The 20,507-nt window shown below is 38.2% G+C and overlaps 1 protein-coding gene across 1 annotated transcript; it reads right to left on the reverse strand.

Annotated features, from left to right (window-relative positions):
* Positions 1 to 441: 441 nt before the first annotated feature.
* Positions 442 to 849, reverse strand: LOC145981935 (uncharacterized). The gene has a single exon (XM_083115433.1). It carries the CDS (start codon positions 847 to 849, stop codon positions 442 to 444), a length of 408 nt encoding a protein of 135 aa, XP_082971559.1.
* Positions 850 to 20,507: the final 19,658 nt, after the last annotated feature.

The raw sequence follows: 20,507 nt of genomic DNA on the forward strand, positions 1-20,507 counted from the left end.
ATATTTCTGTATGAATTCACTTATTATCAGAGCACAAAGTTTGCACGCTTTTCACTATTCCCTTCACAACAAAAGTAGGTAATTTCCGTTTTTACTTTAGAAAGTCTACATTCCAGTTCTATAGGTTTTTCTTTTACTACCACAAGGCTTAAGAATCGACATGGTTGTCTGAAACTTTTTTAAAAAAATTCACGTTCCTTCAAGGCAAACATTTCACAATGAAGGAACTGGCTCATTGGCAACCTTAAGTATGCACGCTTCCCTCCCCTAGTCAGCAACATATTCATGCACTTCAGAACTAAACTGTCAATCAACTTGCTTAGCTGATACCACACCTACACCTTAATGGATTGCAGGAATGTATCTGTGCAGGAAAAATAGGTGAATCTTGGGAAGTTTGGTTGAGATGGCGGCTTTTAGAGATAAGAAAATGCGAGATAATTACAAATGTACAAATAATATTGTATGCAGGGCCAAGCCATTAAGGGATGGTGGGGGCCGCAAGTTTGACATGGCTGGTCTGTGACTGTGGTACCTGTGAGTAGATGTGGAAATCTGACATACTTGACCACTGTTGTACTGGTGGGTCAAATGTTCTACTGTGGAGGAGCATTGCTGCAATATCAGTTGTGACACCAGTTGCTCACCTTGCTGATCAACCACTCGTGACCGGCCACAGTTTAATCTTCTGCTTGGTGTCTGTCCATGATTCATCCACTCTTGGTACATTCTTGATAACATGACATGGGAACAGACAACAAGAGCGGCTGCTGAGATACTGGCACCACACCTTTGAGCCCTAATTATCAGCCCATGATCAAAGTCACTTAAGTCACCACATTTACCCATAACTGCAGAATGTCACCATCTGCAATGCACAGGAGAAGTCAACATGTGATCTGTGAGCCACTCGTAACATTGTTGCCACGTGGTATCATGTCATTGGTCATGAAATGTTACATGCCAGGTTTTCCTAATAAAATGATTGTTCAGTTTATATACCATATTTACACATGTATAGTGCACACCCTGAAAATTTGATGGGGAAAAGCGAAGCGACAATTATAACTCATATGTAATCAGGGACGTCGTTAGGGGGAGGCCCGGGGGGGCACTGGCCCCCCGAAACGTTCACGTGGCCCCGGCAAACTGTTCTACATTTGCTGAAAATTTTACTTTCATGACAAATATTGCAAAATAGTTTTTCAGTATTTTTTTCTTTCAGTTAGAAACACTGTTCTTAATTTGAGTGGCACGAACCCAAAACCACATTTCTTTCTCGTTTTCCTGGTTCTAGCTATAGTGGATGTCAGTGTAGGAACCTAGAACTTCGTTGTTTCTCAGAATTTTGAGGGAGCTGTCTTTCCACACCTAGCAGTCGCAGGCCAACAACAGGCAGGGTTGGCCGTTGCGTTCAAACAATGTTTTGAGCTTGAGTAGATTGAAGAACGACCGCTTGTGCAGCGGTAAACGACATATATGCAAACAGTTACAACTGGTCCCGAATCAGAGCGCAATACACCCTAAATATGTACAATGGTGGCAGCAGTGGCGGCTCGTGGTGAACCAAAGTGGAGGGGCGACAGCTCATAAATTTGCTCTACTTGTACTGTGAGTTTAATTGATTAATTTCGTATATAACAACCAACATGATAAGAAATTGATATATTCATCTTTACCGAATATCATGCTTTGCACGTTTGCACATATTATGATAAATTAATAATTATTTAACAGTAATGCGAAGATTACGAAAGATGGAAGAAGAAATAGAGTTCTAACAGATTTAGTTGTTTGTTTTTTAACTTAACAGAGGGGAAAATTGATAAGCACAATGACGAATATTTACGTGCATTGAACGTGAAAATTTCTAGTAAAAATGTTACACAAAAAACGTTTCCTGTCCAACATGACTAATTGATGTATGAAATAGGACAGCAAAGTAAATATCTCACTGGAAAGGTGATATCTGCGTTACCAAACTTACCAGAAATCTTCTTCAGACATGCTTGTTCACCAGAAATCTTCTTCAGACATGCTTGTTCTAGATTCAAATTCGGTCTAGGCCGGCCTAGGTTTTTTATGTTTATTTTATTCATCTAGACTTCTGGGAGAAAAACTTCGCACCAACAAGTTCTCCACATAGCTCATCGCAACAAACGCACAACTACAGCACACTACCGAAAAAGCTTCACTTTTCCATGGAAAACGAAGAAACAACAAGCAAAGAGAATCGAGTATTCTCTTTGCAACAAGTGTCAATGCTATCGTCATTTTATTGCCTCGGGGTTGCCAGACAATTTTGCCAAATTTTCAGAAATTCGTAGTACACAGGTTCCTGTAGCGGCTCTTGGTGAGTTTAGATGACTAGTTTCTAATTTATTTAACAGCCGGCTTGAAAAGAAATTGTGAAACTTTGTCACACTATCAGGGTTTTTTCAAAACGTGCTAATCAAAACATGTAATTAAATCTAATTTTGTGAGTAACACGAAGCTGTAGCCGACTTCCGTGGCTATAAAAAGCCATGGATCCTAGGTTCGAATCCCGGCCTGGACATGGGTGTTCTTTGTGAGTGCCCTTCCATCATTTAATTATCACTTATCCTCATCGTCGTGATTACCGAAAAGTAGCAGAAAGCGACGGTAAATAACAAATATCAAGCACCTGTCTGTACTTTTTCAGTTACCGATATTTTCTTTCCTCATTGGAAATTGCATTATTTATTGCTCTATGGAATACAGAATGATTTCTTTCGACGGTTGGTAATTTTCTTTCTTACGTTAACTTCATTGCTTCTGGCAACTCTTCATTGTTTACCGTTCTCCGTAGAGAGGGCCAGTTTCGCCTAGGGGGTTGGTTTCGGACGACAAACCCTCCGTCCTCCCAGCCCATTCCCAGCCACAGATCCCGCGCGTGTTATTGCGCCAGTTCCCTCGCCTCTTACCCCTCGCGGCAGCGCCTGAAAATGCTCTACGTCTCGTAAGGTGGGAGGACGCCGCCCTGCCAGATTTCTCTCGAAGTTCCGTATTCCCCCGCACGGTGGCCTGCAAACTTCGCAATTGTCGCGGAAGAATGAATACAGAACCGACTAACCAACGATCTATAAGCAACAGAATATTTGTAATTCAGACAATGTAAAAGATAATATATAAATGTTAAAGTAATGTTTGTTCACTTGTGATTACACACGGCAGTGCGGCGTCCGTATCGTCCTTATGAACGGCCGCCCCTGGGTGGCAGGATGCCTCATATCTCCAGGTAAGTAGTATTATTCGCACCAAATATCTATTCTACTATTGAAACAGTCTAAAACACGCAACGTGTTAAAAGTAATTATCTTCACAAACTGTACGATTTCTCGAGTCGCATATTTTTCTCGATATCGTGAAGACTGATTTTGAGAATCCTCCTTAACAAACGATGCCTCCCCGATTGCGCAGCGATAGCGTTGTTGCCTTGTAATCGAGGGGTCCCGGGTTCGATACATGAGTGGAGGTACACAGTGGTCCGGATCTTACTTTACTTACTCCCGATTTGCCTTAATGTGCATAAAGTGGACTTAAAGTGCATAAAGTGGACTTAAAATCACCAACTCAACTCCTTAACTAACTTTTCGAAGAATCGAAAATTTAAACAAGAACAAGTAAATACATTTTTGTAATTTTGAAGTAAATTATTATTGTTATTGTTATTATTTTGGGCATTTTTGGTTCGTATGAATCTGCCTCACACAGTAAGCTTATTTTGTTGAGTCAAGTACAATAACAAACCCTTGCAATAAGTCACTGGAAAGACATGTGAGGTTGCACATATATTTAAGCATCTATAGATAAATAATAACCCATGGTTCGACAGCCCTGGAAGGGCCTTGGTCTATCTCCCAACTGCCAGTCCCTCCCACAATCCTACCTAGAGGTGTGGAGATCTTTAACCAGTAACGGGGTGACGTGGGGTCAGCACGTCGAACCCCCAACCGTTATAGGGGATATCCGTAAAGAATAATTATATTCTTGTGGTAAGGAGTCGTTGTCATTTAACAAACTTTATTGATTTATTCCATCAGCATTATTTAAAATGTAGTGCCATACTGAACTTACCAACTTATCAAAGGCACATTGATTGCTAAATGAGGCATTTTCCTTGTGTTGCAGAGCAGGTTCAGTTTTTGAAGTATTGCAATGTTTTACACAGTCCGTTCGAAGAATTTTGAGAATATTGATGTTTTGTCAAAGGGACCACCCCCCAATAAATATCTGTGGATGTTTTACAGGTTTCATCGTATTTAAGAAGGTAATTTTTCCGGTGCAACTTTCCTCCGTACAACATGTCTTTTGCCACTCAAGCTGAAGAGCCGATTCATAGGTGCAACGACCTTGGCAGAAAGAAACTCTGATTGGCACCATGTTGACAAAAGACTCAAGAAGTCGCGCAACCGACAGAACTCGAAGCGCTCGTCCCTTTCTGGGAAGTCGGGGACCTTTTGAAAACACATTTTCCCTTCATGCACACCAGGGGGCCTAAGCCAGGTCACCCCCTTCCCCCAAAATCTTCTCTTCATCTGGCTCTGGTTATCGGCCGCGCCGAAACGCACTGCAGGTAGCTAGGACTTTCTGGGTTAATTACTTTATGGTTCAGCATGGACATAGGCTTTTCACATTGCAAGAGACAAAATTCTACTGTTTGTCCCTTTTCTGGCGAGAGATGAATGACAAAGATGTCGCGGTTCCTTCAGGTTCCCACACTCAACCCTTGTGCTCATAACCTGCAATGAAGGGAAAGGCCATAATAAGCCTTTGTAATGTACCAACTTTATGTCCTTCTGCTTCTTTTTGCCCTGCTGTGTTGATTGGTCGACAATTGATGACTGTTAGCTTCTGTAAACGTGAGATTCCGGTAGGATCACGGAGTGCTTGAGATCTCATTTTCATGCATTGCGAGTGAAATTTCGATTGATTTGGTTCATTTTACTTTGCTCTTCTGCCACATTTGGCTAATTGCGAAGATGGGGATGAGTGATGATATGATTAAATTGATCAATGGACACTCACAAACACCCATGCTCAGTCCGGAATTCGAACCCGGCACACCTGGCATCGTAGCACGATGTGCTAACCACTCCGCCACGGGGGTAGGCGAAGTGAAATTTCGAGTGTGAAGCTGCCAGCTCGTTTTCCTCTCGAAAACATTGAAGTAGGATCGAGTGATCGACCAAATGTCCAACACATTGACTTTCTAAATTGGTGTCCGACTACCACACAGGTGTCCGACTACCACCGGGTTTGACTCCCAGGGCGGTTGATCTCACATGTGATGAAGAACAAGTCACATTTCAATTAAGGAAGGAAACGAGGTATGTGGTCAACTTTATATAGGTATAGTAGTGTGCATGCTCTAGAAATAATATGTTTCAAAATTCTGCATATTTTGTGATTTTTGTTTATTTAGCCTCCACCAGGGTTTTCAAAGGTCCATCTACCCATAATTTCCATGGGTTTTATTGGGTTTTGTTGCAGGACCGGAACCTTTCTTCTCGCACAATTTAAATTTGGTCCTAGTAGTGTATTGTTCCCTTAAAAAAAGGTTACTGGATCATATTTAAATTGATCCGGAAAATATTCCTGCACCGAATTTTAATTGATCCTGGAAAAAAAATATGCTTGGACAGTGTTTAAATTCAGCCGCAAAACAAGGTTCCTGGACCGTATTTAAATTTTACCGAAATAAAGAGTTCCTGCACCGTATTTTAAATTCATACGGAAAAAGGGTTCCTGGACAGAATTGAGGCCTAGAACCCATTTACACTTGCTGATTTTCTCTCCCGGATGGGAAATGAATTTATTTACAATACCTGGACCATTAAAAACCCTGGGATTGTTAAAGATTAGGGAACGCATACATTCATATTTGTTCTATAGGTTTCCGTTATAGGACCGGAACCTTTTCTCTCGCACAATCTAAATTCGTACCAAGTTGCGAATTGTTTCATTTCAATGCGAAACTTTGACCCTATTTAAACTGGTCCGGAAAAAAATGTTCGTTGGCCGTATTTAAATTCTTCAGGAAATAAGGTTCCTGGACCGAAATTAAATTCATCTGGAAAAAACTTCATGGACCGAATTGAAAACGTTACAGATGAAGAGGTTTCTTACGGTCCAGAACCCATTTACGCTTGCTTATTTTCTCTCCTGGATGGGAATTGAATTTATTTAATATTCCTGGACCTTTAACAACCCTGGCCTCCACCCGCAAATGCAGACGCTGTGGCTGTTGCTTAGGCGGGAAAGTTCACTACACATACAAATAAAATGAATCCAAAGTTATATAGCGAATAATAGTTACTTACATAATAATATCATGAAATATGGAGTGCCAAATTACTTATCAAGCATTTTCTGTTATTTGTCTATCCTAGTGGGAGCGAAAATCTTTTGCCCTTGCTGGTGAACTCGGTTCCTGCAAATTCAAGGCGGCATTTTCTAATTTTCATTTCTATTTGGGCCGACAACTCCGTGGTGGAGTGGTTAGCAGGTTACGCTACGAAGCAGAATGTCCCGTGTTCGAATTCCGGCCTGAGAATGTGTCTTCTTTGTGATGGTCCTTTCATCAAGTTAATCTTAATTAAGAAAGTTAACTCATTTTCATCTTCATGATAAGCCAAAAAGTGTCAGAAAAGTGACGTAAAATGAACCAAGTCAATCAATAATTTCTATTTCGTTATTTTACGCCGCTTTTCAACCTCTTGGGTTAAATGCGATGATGAGATTGAATGATGATCCGAAGGAATAGCGATGCAAGACATGATGCAACCACACCTGTCCAAGGTCCGAACCTTGGACCTCTGGTTTAGTAGTGCGTCATGCTCATGCTTCGGGAGTGGAATCCTTTGAATGAAAAACTATAAAAGTAGAGTGAAAGAAAACAACATTGTACTATGCAAAAAAGCAATGTTTAGGTCCTCTAAAGAAAAGTACAGTTATTCAGTAAAATTAATTTTGAAGGACAAAGCCTCCGAAGTGTTTTTCCATTCGGTGACGCGTGGTCATCACATCGAGTCCCATCTAGCTTTGAGAGTGGAATTCGCTCATATATTGATTTCAAGTTGCTTCCCAGTTGTCCTCACGATGTTTGGCCATCACAGAAATTTTGGAGTTCCTAACAGGGATCGAACCTTGAAAGACTAGAGCGCAATAATTTGAGTGCGCGGGAATTTTGTTGTTTCTATTGCCATCATATATTCAGTTTTACACGCGCAAAGAGGATTACTTTTAAGAAATTAGATGTGTGCATAAAATTTCATATATATATAGTCATCATTCTCCAATGTGTACAGTACGACGCCACAAAAGACTCCTGCATGTCCCATAGAATTGTGGTTAAGGGTGTAGCCTTGCACTGAAGGCCGCCGGATTCGATTCTGGTATAAACAATATACATGGGATGCCTATCTTGAACTCATTACACAAACATTTCATTTTCGCACCGTTGTCATACTTGTGCACCTGATTCCAGCACTTTTTATATCTAAACTGATGGAAGAGGGCTTTCTCTACTTCACAATTTTCTTCGAGCAAATTTACAAATCTAAGGAGTAAGAACTAATGACATTGTTCTTGGTGTCTCAAAAATCTGACATAAGAGAAAATACATGGATTTTTAAAGACTGTCTAGATGCCATAAAGTTAATAAGTTCATTCTGCATTTAGATTCCCGAATAATGGCCGTGGATTTTGCGAGTCTATATCCGTAAATTTATATATATATATATATATATATATATATATATATATATATATATATATATATATATACATACTGTACATATACTTATGTAGGCCTATATGGTATATTAATAGTTTGTTAGTTTTTAATGGTTTGATAGAAAAAAAATCTTAAGTTTTGGGCCCCCCCGAACTGATCAACCTAGCTACGTCCCTGCCGAAAACTATTCCTAATATTGTCATGTTCTTTACTATCTCATAGACAGAGGATCTATAACAATGTGCTGGGTCCTTTCCCAGTTGTAGAATTTTCGATTTTTTGTAATTCACTGTCAAGCCCGTTATTTCTTGTGTTGCTTCAAGTATTTTTTGTACTGATTTCAAATCATGTTCATCTTGAAGTATTATAGTCACATCGTCTGCATATGCCAAGATTTGATGTGTTTTAGAATATAGTTCAATTCCTTTTACCTAATCTTGTAGCCAGTTTATGATAGGTGTTATCGCTAAACAAAAGATGAGAAGTGAGAATGGACACCCCTGTTGGAGGCCTCAATGCAAAGGAAACTGTTTCGTCAGCGTTCCATTTAAATTAAGTTTTACTCTTGCTTCAAAATAGAGACCTTGGACAGCTTCAATAATTTTGGCTCCTAATCCAATTTTGTGTAATAATGCAAATAGATAATCATGTTTTATGGAATCAAATCACTTGCAAAATCTAATGCTAAAATTGCTGTTGTAAATTCCTTTTCATCTTGTGTTAAGGCTACTATTTCTCTCAAGGTAGTTAATAATTCAAATATTCTTCCTTTGGTTCCAAATACATGTTGTTTACAAATTATTTTATCTGTATATAGCTGCAAACAACTAGTAAGAAGACGTGCGTAAATTTTATAGTCTACACATAACAACGTTATTGGTCAGTAATGTTGTGCAGATTGACAGCGGCCAGGTTTCGGTACCAATACCATAACTCCTAACAAGCTTGAGGGACCCATTCGTTGATACCGAAAAACGTCGTTTACCCATCTTGTCATTAAGTCTTTCATCAAGGGCCAAAAAGTTTGAAATAGTTCCATGGGGAGACCATCAGTTCAACCCGCTTTATTCTTTTTTCCTGTCATTACCACTTGCTTTACTTCATCCATTGTAAAGTTTTGCTCCAGCATTTTGTTGTCTTCTTTTGTTATCTTCGGATTGTAATGGCGAGAATCGATAGATCTCGTGGTTCTGTGGTAGACTGGGCTCTAAATTTACTGGAAAAGTGATTGACGAGATATAGGTATATATCCGCTGAATTTGTATGTTTACATCCATTCTCATCTTCTATTTCTGTGATTAATTTCCGTTGTTCTCTTTGTCGCTCCTTTAACACGTGGGAAAATGTTGGTAGTTCTGTAGGATCGAACATAGGTAATTGACTATGATAGCTGTATCCCTGTAAGTTTTGGTTATACATCTTTAAGACAACAGCTTGCATTTTCTTGTATTCGGGCAATTGTGAGGAGTCACTTTCGATTTTATGGGCTAGTTCACGTAATACAGCATAATAAAAATTATATTTCTTGTAGAAGTCAGACATTCGTTGTTTACTGTATTGTTGACAAAAATATTTTTTGTACGGTTTGAGGAAAGAGTCCTACCACTGAATCAAATCTTTCCGACGCAAACTCATGGATTCTCATTTCTTCCACTGTTGTTCAAATTCCATACGGAATGTGGAATCTTGCAATAGTTGTATAGTTGTATATTGAAACGCCAGTACCCTCGACCTTTCCTAACGTGAGCTATATTTAACTGAATGTCCACGTTTACTCCAAGGTGATCACTAAAACATGTTGTACAGTTATTCTACTAGTCTGTGAAAGTAAACTGGTGGTTACGTAAAATTGGTCCAGTCTACTTGCTGAATGGGTTCTTATATATGTGTAGCCTGGCTCGTGAGGGTGTTTATTCTCCCATACGTCACTTAACTTAAATCCACTCACTAGAGCTTACAAACTGTAGCAGGGATTAAATCCGGTGTTTTGGTCTTCTTTTCACAAAGTACAATTAAAGTCGTCCACACATATCAAATTTTGTCGATTTCCCCCTAATGCTACAGGGGTATTAAAAAAAGTCTGTGCTCTCCTTCCTTGCGGCAGTACCCGAGGGTGCATCCACACCGATCCCACAAACACACATGTAATCCTCCCTGATGGGTGGTATAATACCTTAGAGATGAGGATAGTTTTCTTAACAATTATTGCCATTCCTGTGAATTGAGGGTTACTATTATTATAAACTACATAGTCTATTCCTACCTCAAGGTTTTCTATACCAACTTCCTCTATACATACGATGTCCAAATCATAAGATTTAAATAATATTTGAAAGCTTTAATTTTTCTGTCGAGGTAAATTTATTTATATTAATCGTGGCTAAATGAAATATTGTAACTTGCGCCATATCGTTTATGGTATTCACATCTAGGTTATTTGTGACAAGTAATAGAAATACACACCAAAAAGTACCCGTTACTAACATTTCTTAACATCTCTTAACTCAACCCGTAAACAAAACCTTCTCTTACACTCAATTCCAACAAAAGGGGGTGAGAGAAGGGAACATGAACACATCTAGTTAATAACACATCTTTTATGTCAAATGTTGTATAACAAAAGTACTTCCAGACTTTCTGTAGAGCCTCTCTTCACCTGTTTATCATCAAGAGCAAGGGTTGTTTCCAGATTGTTGGCTACACTTTGGGACAGGTTATCCCTCACTTGCGAAGGGGAACGTTATTCACTTGGTTTCTTTGCTGGAGGCCCATTCATCAATTCGACGCGATGATTCCTCCTCCGTCTCTGCCTCCCCACTGTAGGTGATGATGTGAACTGCACCGATGAACATGCTGGAGACTGGTCCCTGGTAGTCATCTGCAATGAACTTTCATCTGTTGTCGGTGAATCTTCAAGTGTTTCCCTTGGTTCTTTTTTTCTTAAAAGTGTTGGTGATCGGCAAACTGGGATCCTCGTCTTTGGTTGACACTGAACTCTCCATAAATTCGTCACTACTTTCATCATTTAATGTGATTTGTTCTTTTCTGGTCGACATTTGTGGAACACCCTGTATTGTCTCATCACTGACACATGCAGGTGGTTCGTTTTGTTGCTTGGTCGTTACACCTGAGAGTATTGTAGACTCACTGGATATCACTTCTTCTGTGCTGTTCAAGTTATACGGGATGGGTTGGGCTCTTCCTGCATACGAATTGTCACCCACTCTTGCTGATGATCGCTGTCATGTGGCATTGATTGAAGAAGTGTTCCTGGGAATCGCACGCCGAACATGTCTTAGCTTGACCATTATGAGTGACCAATACCTCCCTCCACTTATAGACACATAAGAAGGTATTGAACGTGTCAAGGTCATCTTTACATTTTTCCTGCCCATATGTACTGGATATATATGATCTTTATTATACTTCTCATCTACTAAAACTACTCATATCGGGTCATCGTCTAATTCACTTGGGATCACATAAAGTTGAACTATTACTGTTGCACTGTCCGCCCATGTCATTAAAACCTCATGGGCACCTTCCGAATCATTATACACATAAGATCCATTTCGACTGAGCCACCTCGGCTATTAACAATTAATTGCCTTAAAAAAAAGAGAGAAAAAAAAACAATACCCTTATAAATACTTAATTTCGGTTGTGGTAAAGCCTTGCATTGACTCTGAGCTCAGAATGTCTATTCCACTCTCAGATTCCATCATTTGTTGGCAGTATCTAGAGCTCAACCAAGATGAGAAGATTCGTCTGGTGCTGTTGCTGAATTTTCGACTGAACTTGAGCAGAGAAATGTGGACAATGCATTCAGCTGCTTACCATGTAATGCTGCTCTTGTGTTGCCAAAATGTGCAGGATTCTTCAATACATCATCACCTTTATTCACTGCAAAATGTTTGTGCAATGATGACGGGGAAAATGGCACACACTCCAGTAGCAGACAGGTAATACAGTGATCTCTTATTAATTTGAACTCCAGAGTGCACGAAAAACGTTTGAGTTAACAAAAACATCATGCCATTAAAAATGGTTTGAAAGGGAATAAACTTGTCTTTGAATTATCCAAGTACAAATTAAAGAGCTCGCCCCCCTCTTAAAGTTTTTGGTAATAAAGCCATGAAGGAAGCTGTACACATGGCAACATGAAGACACTTGTGCACAAGCAAAGGATAATGTGAGAAGAGAAGAAATGATTATTGACTTTAGTTCAAGGATTTGCCATGGTTCTTCTCATCTTGCTTGTGCAATAGCCTTTTAATTTGTTATTGGTAGATGTTCCATGTAACAATTTTTGGTACATAATTCCTTCTCCTGGTTCCCAATTATTGGTAACAACCAGTCACAAAATTGAAGTGAGTCAAGATGGCAGATGGTAGATGGAACACGTTTCCTCATTTCTCAAGTTTAGCCTGTGTTCTTGTAGTGTTTTGTGCCATTTGTGTCTTTCAACATCACAAAACTGTAAAGTTACACCCTGGCTTGCCATTGTGGGCTAGGGATCCTGTGATCACCAAAGCATAAAAAATAAACTCACCAACTGTACTACTCATCTGACAGAGCTGCTGAACTACGATTTCTTGGTATTTACAGAGATCAGGCTGAATGACATTGTTCCAGACAATGAATTGCCTCTTGCGAATCACTTCAATATTTTTCGAAATGATCGTCCTGTGCAAAGGGGAGGGGGAGTGATGATGGTGTGTGTAAATGTAAAGTGAAAAAGCAAAATTCGCAAGGATCTAAACCATTCTTGTAAAATCGACTGGGCTGAAATAAATATTGAAAAAGGCAGGAAATTTACATTGGTTCATATTATCTATCACCCGAACAAAAACTCTCCATTGCATATTCTACTGTTGGATTAAAAATTTTAGATAGGGGAAGGTGGGGTAAGATCGGGTAGTGGGGTGAAACTGAGTACCTTGGTTCTGGCATCACTAGTTCTCCTCTCTAGCGGACAGATTGTGAACTACACTCCGCTAGTCAAGAAGAAACAGTGGCCATATTGGCGTGTTGTTGCTGTTGAATTCACAGCATCTGTGTAGGTGAGTTTGTTTTACAATGTCATCTCTCTAATGTTCTTTTGTTTTTAAACCATCCTTATTTAATAGTCATTACAGTTATAAAACGCTCTTTAGTCCAGCTTATTATATGTTTACTAAGGATTTATACCCTAACAAACAATACGGATTTAGTCCAATAGTAGTGTGATTCTGTTTAGTTTTTATAACCTCTGCACTAGGGGTAAGACTGGGTACGCCGAGTGGGGCAAGACCGGGCACTACCCATCATTGCCCCATCATTTAAGACTAAATTATGTTTTTTGTGACGATGCATTTTCTAACTCAGGACAAGGAGAAGGGTGGATCCAATGCGGAAAGTGTCTTGGCTTGGCCCACGAAAGCTGCAGTGGAGCGGAGGAAGAAGACAACTACTTTACTTGTGATTTCTGTAACTAATATTCTTGAATTGTTCAGCTAAGGCATGAACCAACTTGTCTTAGGCATAAAATAAAAATTTCTGCTACTTTTCCACAGAAAATCTCATTTTTCTATTTTCCCATAAAGTTAACGTATGATTTGACTTTTTTCAGAAGACAATCATTGATAAAAAAGTAGGGCAACTATGACTTTTCAGGAATGATACATAGTATACTCAGTTAAACAATGCATATTTTACTTAAATCTGACAAACTCTAGGTCAAATAGTTTAGCTCCAGCAAGCCTTCGAGTGTTTGCTACCTGGTCTTACCCCACTTACCCCTAATCGAGTTTGGACTCCAATTAAAAATTAACCAGCAGACCTACATAAGAACGAGTTACATCAAAATTTAGCTTATTCAATTCTGCATCAGTCTATGCTAACCATTTATTTTCGAGTATGCCATCTATTTTTTATCATCGTGGGGAAAAAAAGGCTGGGCTTTTTGAATTTTGTAAACGATCGCAATCTTTGAAATTCTGTAAATCAAAAACAGCTTGTCCAATCATTATGAAATTTTAGTAGGGTGCAGGCAGAAATCTGATAAATACAATTATTAATTTTCAGGTTTTCAAGATTTCTAAAAAATGGGCACGGTGGCTCAGTCAGTAAATTTAGACCATGCTAAAGGTCCTGGGTTAGATCCCCGGCTGGTTCAAATCTGGGAACTTTTCTAACATTGGAAGCGGCCCTGGCACCCACCCAGCATGGAATAATATGGGTACCTGGGGGAAACGCTTTGGGGTAAAGGCGGTCAGGGGCATGATGCTGATCACATCACCCCCACTCATGACCGGATCAAGAAAGTGTGGGGTGTTACCCCCACACCCCCTATATACCTTCATGGCATGGTGCTATGCACAGGGGAGCACTTTACTTTTTTTTTTTAGAAAAAAACAGTTCTTAACAATTTTACGAAACAACGTTTTCTTCTTCAATCTACAATCTACAACATTTTCTTAGTATTGGGTAGTCTTTCACATTGCGAAACCGATTTTATACAGATTTTTATTCAGCAGAGCAAAGCTGTTAGCAGAATGTGCCAACATGGTACACAGTGATGTTCGTTGAACCAGAGAGCCCTGATAGACAATGCTTGCGGTGTTGCCACGTTTCACGTACAGATTTACTGAACTTTTGCAATGAAGCTTGGAATCTGTGCAAACAAAGCCCCAGTGTGCACACACACCAAACGTTCTATGACATCAGACGTCACTTTAAACATTTACTTAGGAAAAAGTAAAATGACTATGTAGACAATGTAACAACACAGTGCCTCACTAATCCAAAGAAATTCTTTACATTGTTAAATTCAAGAAAGCAAAAACCACATGTCCCCATTTAAATCATGAACAAATCGAAAACATCCTGTTAAGAAGAAAAGAGTGCATTTATTCAATAATTTCTTTCATGAAAAATTCCCAACCTGCTCATCAACATGCAGTCTGTTTGTTCACACTCTCTCCCCACCATCAAAACCACTTCTTGAAAAGTTAAATCTGTACTTGCCTCATTGCCCATCCACTATTCTTTAAGTCCAGATGGAATTCCCAAAATTTTAGTCCGGAGCACTGCTGACACATTGGCTCATCTTCTCTCTCTCTCTTGTAAAATGTGTGCTTCTCTGAAGGGACATTTCCTCAGATGTTCAAGAAAGCCAACGTTCCACCCATTTACAAATCTGGTGATAAAAATAGTGCTACATCACATAGACCAATCTCACTCCTATCACCACTGTCTATAATCTGTGAGAAAATCATTAAGGACAGATTATTATTCAGATTTTCATCTCTGCATATCAAGTGCTATCCAACATATTTTTCTTCCAGGTAGCTCTTGCTTCATAAACTTACTGTGCATAAAGTGGACTTAAAACACAAACTCAATCAATCAATCAAATGCTCTTGCCTGATCAATCTTTCAGTTCTCCTTTCACATGCCACTAAGTCTATTTCCAAAATTCTCAGCTAGATTTGGACATTTCAAAAGCTTTTGACAAAATAAATCATGCTCTTATTATTCACAAATTACAAAACCACACTTAACATACATGGCAAATTTCTCTCCTTAATCCAGGATTACATACAGTCGTGAACTCAGCATGTCACTCTTTCAGGCGTCTCTTCTGATTTTCTTCCTGTCTTGTCTAGGGTGCCACAAGGGAGTGTCTTGGGCCCTCTCTTGTTCATCCTATACATGGAAGATCTTCCTCAAAGACTTTCCTCACTTCCTGACAATATACTCATGTTTGCTGATGACTGTAACCTTTTCAAAGAAATCTCATCTAAACGAGATAAGGTGATCCTCCAGAACGCACTTTCTGAACTAGTTGCATGGTGTACTCACTGGAATCTACAACTCAACCCACAGAAATATTCCTCCCTAACAAAATACACTCACATTATGTTCTTGAAAACAATTGTATTACTACAGTTTGACCTAAAAAAATCTAGGTGTTATCGTAGATAAAAAACTGAAATTCAAAGAACACATCACAGCTACAACTAAAAGTGCAATGTACCTCATAGGCCTACTTCAGAAATTCACTGAAACTGATACTCCATCTTCCTTTAGCCTATTTTTCAAATCATTCATTTCACCGATTCTTGAATACTGCTCTCCAGTCTGGACCATGGTTTCTAATGCTAATCTTTCTAGCATGGATTCCGTCCTTAGCTTCTTTACCACCATTGTTCATCATAGAATTCCTTCTCTACGGCATCTTCAGAAACCTCATACCCTGACAACTTTAAACATTCAGTTACTGCAGACCCAACATCACTTGGCTGACATTATCTTTCTCTACAAAATCATCAATGAATAATTAAGATCAGAATTTATACTCACAGAATTCAACTTCAGAGTATCCTCTCGATTGACCCAAAATGCTCAATTTTTCGACAAGCCTAAAACTAGGCTTTCTCTTATACAGCATTCTCTGTTCAACAGGTTTCTAGTTCTATAATAAACTGCCTGCAAATATTGACGTTTTCTCCCCGAAAAGTACATTCCATTCGTCACTTACAATTCATCTGTAGATCTTTTGATTGTTTATATCATTTGTATAGATCTTGTATGTATATGTTTACTTTCTTGTATACTTTTTTCTTTTACCTAAAACTATCTTGACTTATTTTTGTTTATCTATTACAGTTTCAGTGTAAACCGGCTATTACAAATGCTGTATCTGAAACTTGGATTAAATAAATAAATAAAATAAATACATATCCATGATCAAAATCATGTGTAATGGCATGCGAACTTTCTCCCTAGACATCAGTATGATCTCGATGCATTACTGATGCAATAGAGCCATTTTAATGCTTTTTTCTGAAACCTCAAATTGGTACAATAATTCATTCATAACTTTTTACTGGTTAAAGACACATGGAAATAACCTCCATCACAGCATTTCTCATCAAATTCTAGCCTATTTTAGATATCATATCACCCTATTCCCATTTTAAACTTTTTCAAGATGGAAGCTGTCATCGTCATATGCTCTATAACATTTCCCTCACTCCTATTACAAACCTGCAGTGTTAGTTTTGCAGAACAGTATGTCATTGAACTTTTATTTGGCTGTCTCCATACTTTTGGGCCACCCTGTACAATAGAAATGTATATGGCAAATTTACTTTTGTCATGCTGAAAATAACATTCCATTTCTTTTGAATAATCTTGTGTATCGGAATAGGTTAAATATCGGCATCGGTGTCAGTTCCAAAAATTATCGATGAGTACATCGGCATTGGCAAATTTTCAGCTTCGCCACATCACAAGTTGGCTCACAAGATAGATTAAATTATAGCCTTGCATTTAATTTACAAATAGAGTTTCAGGGGCACTTTGGCATGGAATGCCCCGAATCGAATGATAAGATGTACATAATACGCGGTACAGGGGAGAAGAGAGGAAATGCAGCCTTTGAGATCGTAATTGTTCGTGAGAATTTTCACGAAAAACTGATTTGGTTGGAATCTGATCACAATTGTCCACTGTTGCAGATATCCAACCCCCCACAAACACACTTGCACACAAGTTAGTAGGGTGAAATCAGCTCAACTTTTGCTCCAACCCAGAATTAAATACTACAGAAAAAAATGTTTGTATGAATGTTCCTTTATGTTAGGACAACTCAAATCCAAAATGCCAAGAAATGGAAGCTTGGGGAAATAATTCTACATATGAGGGTCAGTCAATAAGTATCTACACTTTTGTTGTAATTTTCATTAGACTGATCACACTGATTTCTGAGCAAAAATTTCAATGGAATGTTCATTTGTCATCATTGATTTAGTGTATTTTTGACCTTCACAATCTTGTTTTTTCTTTTCTTTTTGTGTATACAAGGTAAAAATGGTCCGTGCCGTCTTCCATTTATACCAAACAAGAACAGCAATCACTAAACTTTTGTACCAACTCAGAATAAAATAGGGCCTACCCAATGGCACAGTGGTAGCATTGTCGCCTTGTAATGAAGGGGTCCCAGGGTCCCAGGTTCAATACCTGCTGGAGGCACATGGCACAGTGGTTCGGATCCCACTTTAAACTCTAGGTCCAGTCTCAATTAGCCTTACTGTGCCTAAAGTAGACTTAAAACACCAACTCAAACTCAGAATTAATTATTAAAGAAAATGTTTTATGTAGGAATGTTCCACAATGTTAGGATAACTGAAATTCAAAATGCCAAATGACGGAAGCTTGGCAGAATTATTATACATTGAGGGTTGGCCAATAATTATCTGCACTCTTGCCGTAATTTTATTTAGGTTGGCTACACTGATTTCTGCACAGGCATGTAATGGATTGTGCATTTGTCACTGATTAGTGTATTTGTGAGTTTCAAAATTTTGTTTCCTATTCTTGTAGTGTTTACAGGATAAAAATGGCTGTGCAACCCACGATTTATACAAAAAAAGAACAGCGATCAGTAATCCCTCCTTTGAGGTCTGAAGATGTATGAGAGACCAAAATATACTGAAGACTTGCATCACAATACAGGGGACTAATGTGCAGATAACTTGCCACTTCATTCATAGATACTCGTGGGTCAGAAGCATGGTACAGACTTGCTCAATGTTGTTGTCAGTAGTGGATGTGAATAGTCATTCTACTGCTCCTTCATGCTCAACACTTGTCCGATTGTTTTTGAACTTCTCAATCCATTTCTGGAATTAAATACTAAAGAAAAATATTTTTTCCATGAATGTTCCCCAATGTTAGGACAACTCAAATCCAAATGCTAAAAGACGGAAGTTTGGACAAATTATTTTATACAAGGATCCATCCATAATTGGTGGAATTAGCAAAAATTTTGCTCCAAGCTGGAATTAAATACTATGGAGAATTTTTTTTATAGGAATGTTCCCCAATGTTATTAAAACTCAAATCCAAAATGCCAAATAATGGAAGCTTGGAAAAATCATTTTATACAAGGATCAGTCAATAATTAGTGAAATTAGCGCAAATTTTGCTCCAAGTCGAAATTAAATACTACACAGTAGAATTTATATAGGAATGTTCCCCAATGTTATTAAAACTCAAATCCGAAATGCCAAAAGATGGAAGCTTGGGGAAATCTTTCTACATATGAGAGTCGGCCAATAAGTATCTGCCCTTTGCTGCAATTTTGTTTGGGTTCATCATGGGCATGTCAATGGGCATGTGTTTAGTGCAGTGGTGGCAAACCTTTTTTGGATTGAGGGCTAATATACATTTCAAGAATCACTTGCTGTCTACTTATCTTATTAGACCTAACAACGAGAGCCTTGAAGCAAATGGCCAATACCATAAAATTGACATTGATTATTTTATTTTATTTTATTTTATTTTATGTATGTATGTATGTATTTATTTATTTATTAAATAAGTTTTGGCTTCAGTACTGTGGGCTTGGCACCTGTTTTAGGCTGTCTATTCCCAGTTCATCATTAGCATATTTTCATCCTTTTAATGAGAAGGTATTTTATTTTTTACATAAACATAATTACTACAATTTTATTCTTTCATAAACACTCATTTTTTTTAAAAAAAAAGTATTTTACTTGTTGCTGAGCATCAGTAAAGAAATTACACAACTATTTTGTACTTTCCAGTAGTCATTTCACTTGTTTCCAGACACTTGACACTGCATTCCGCCAATGAGTTTATCTTTCAATAATGAGTTGTTGGTTACTCCGAACGGAGAAGGCAAAGAATATTTACATTTTTTATGGTTAATTATTATGAGATTCAACAAAGAAATAGATTAACTGTTACAACAAAGCTCTGTTGCTGACACAACAGTTGAAAATACAGAGATATGATAGGACAGGCTACCTCTCATGGCTTGCAGGTCGACATGTTGGCCACCCCTGGTATACTGTATAGTTCACCTTCACAACATTTTTTTTTTTTAATGCTCGCACCCTCCATTTGTACCAAAGAAGAACAGTGATCAGTAATATCTCATTTGTGGTCTGAAGGTGTATCAAGAACCGAAACCTAATGAAGGCTTGCATCACAATATAGAGGATTAATGTGCAGATGGTTGGCCATTTCTTCATTAATTACTCATGGGTTAGAATCATCGTATGGGCCTGATCCATATGAGTAGTGGATGTGAATGGCCATTCTGCTACTCCTTCAAGATTGATACTTGTCCGGCCATTTTTGAACTTCTCAACCCATTCGAAAACACTTCATCGTGATTACTACTTCTCCAATATTCTGATGCAAGCAAGTGTATTTTGTTCCCTGGTAATCTCATGTCTGCCAGCTGAAGTAATCTTATCTAAGAGTTGACAACCTTGTTGCTGTTAGATTTTAAATTAGCAACTAGTACAAATATATAATTTGTTTTAAGAAATAAAATACAGAAACCAACTTACGAGTTCATGTATTGCACTATTTCCCATAATACATAATTAGAACAGTAACAGTGATAATGAAATGTCTTTCTTCTTATCAAAGATTTTTATTATTAATACAACTTAATTGTAAATGTTATAAAAAGATGACAGTCACAATAACCTCCCCTCCTGCGGGGAAGAAAATATAGCCATCATATTTGGTGGCTTAACTTCATAGATACAAGATCTTAATTACACATCAAACAGTAACATAACATTCAAATATTCGACATTCAAATCAACTTTAATACTGTATACAAATCTTTTAAAATCAATTCTAAACTACGTTTTTACCCTTCCACATTCTTGATTAGCATGGCGCAACAGTTCGATATTTTGCAAATTATGTCTACATT

The sequence above is a fragment of the Lepisma saccharinum genome, chromosome 2, assembly GCF_977018435.1.
Source record: "Lepisma saccharinum chromosome 2, izLepSacc3.1, whole genome shotgun sequence".
Lineage (NCBI taxonomy): Eukaryota > Metazoa > Arthropoda > Insecta > Zygentoma > Lepismatidae > Lepisma > Lepisma saccharinum.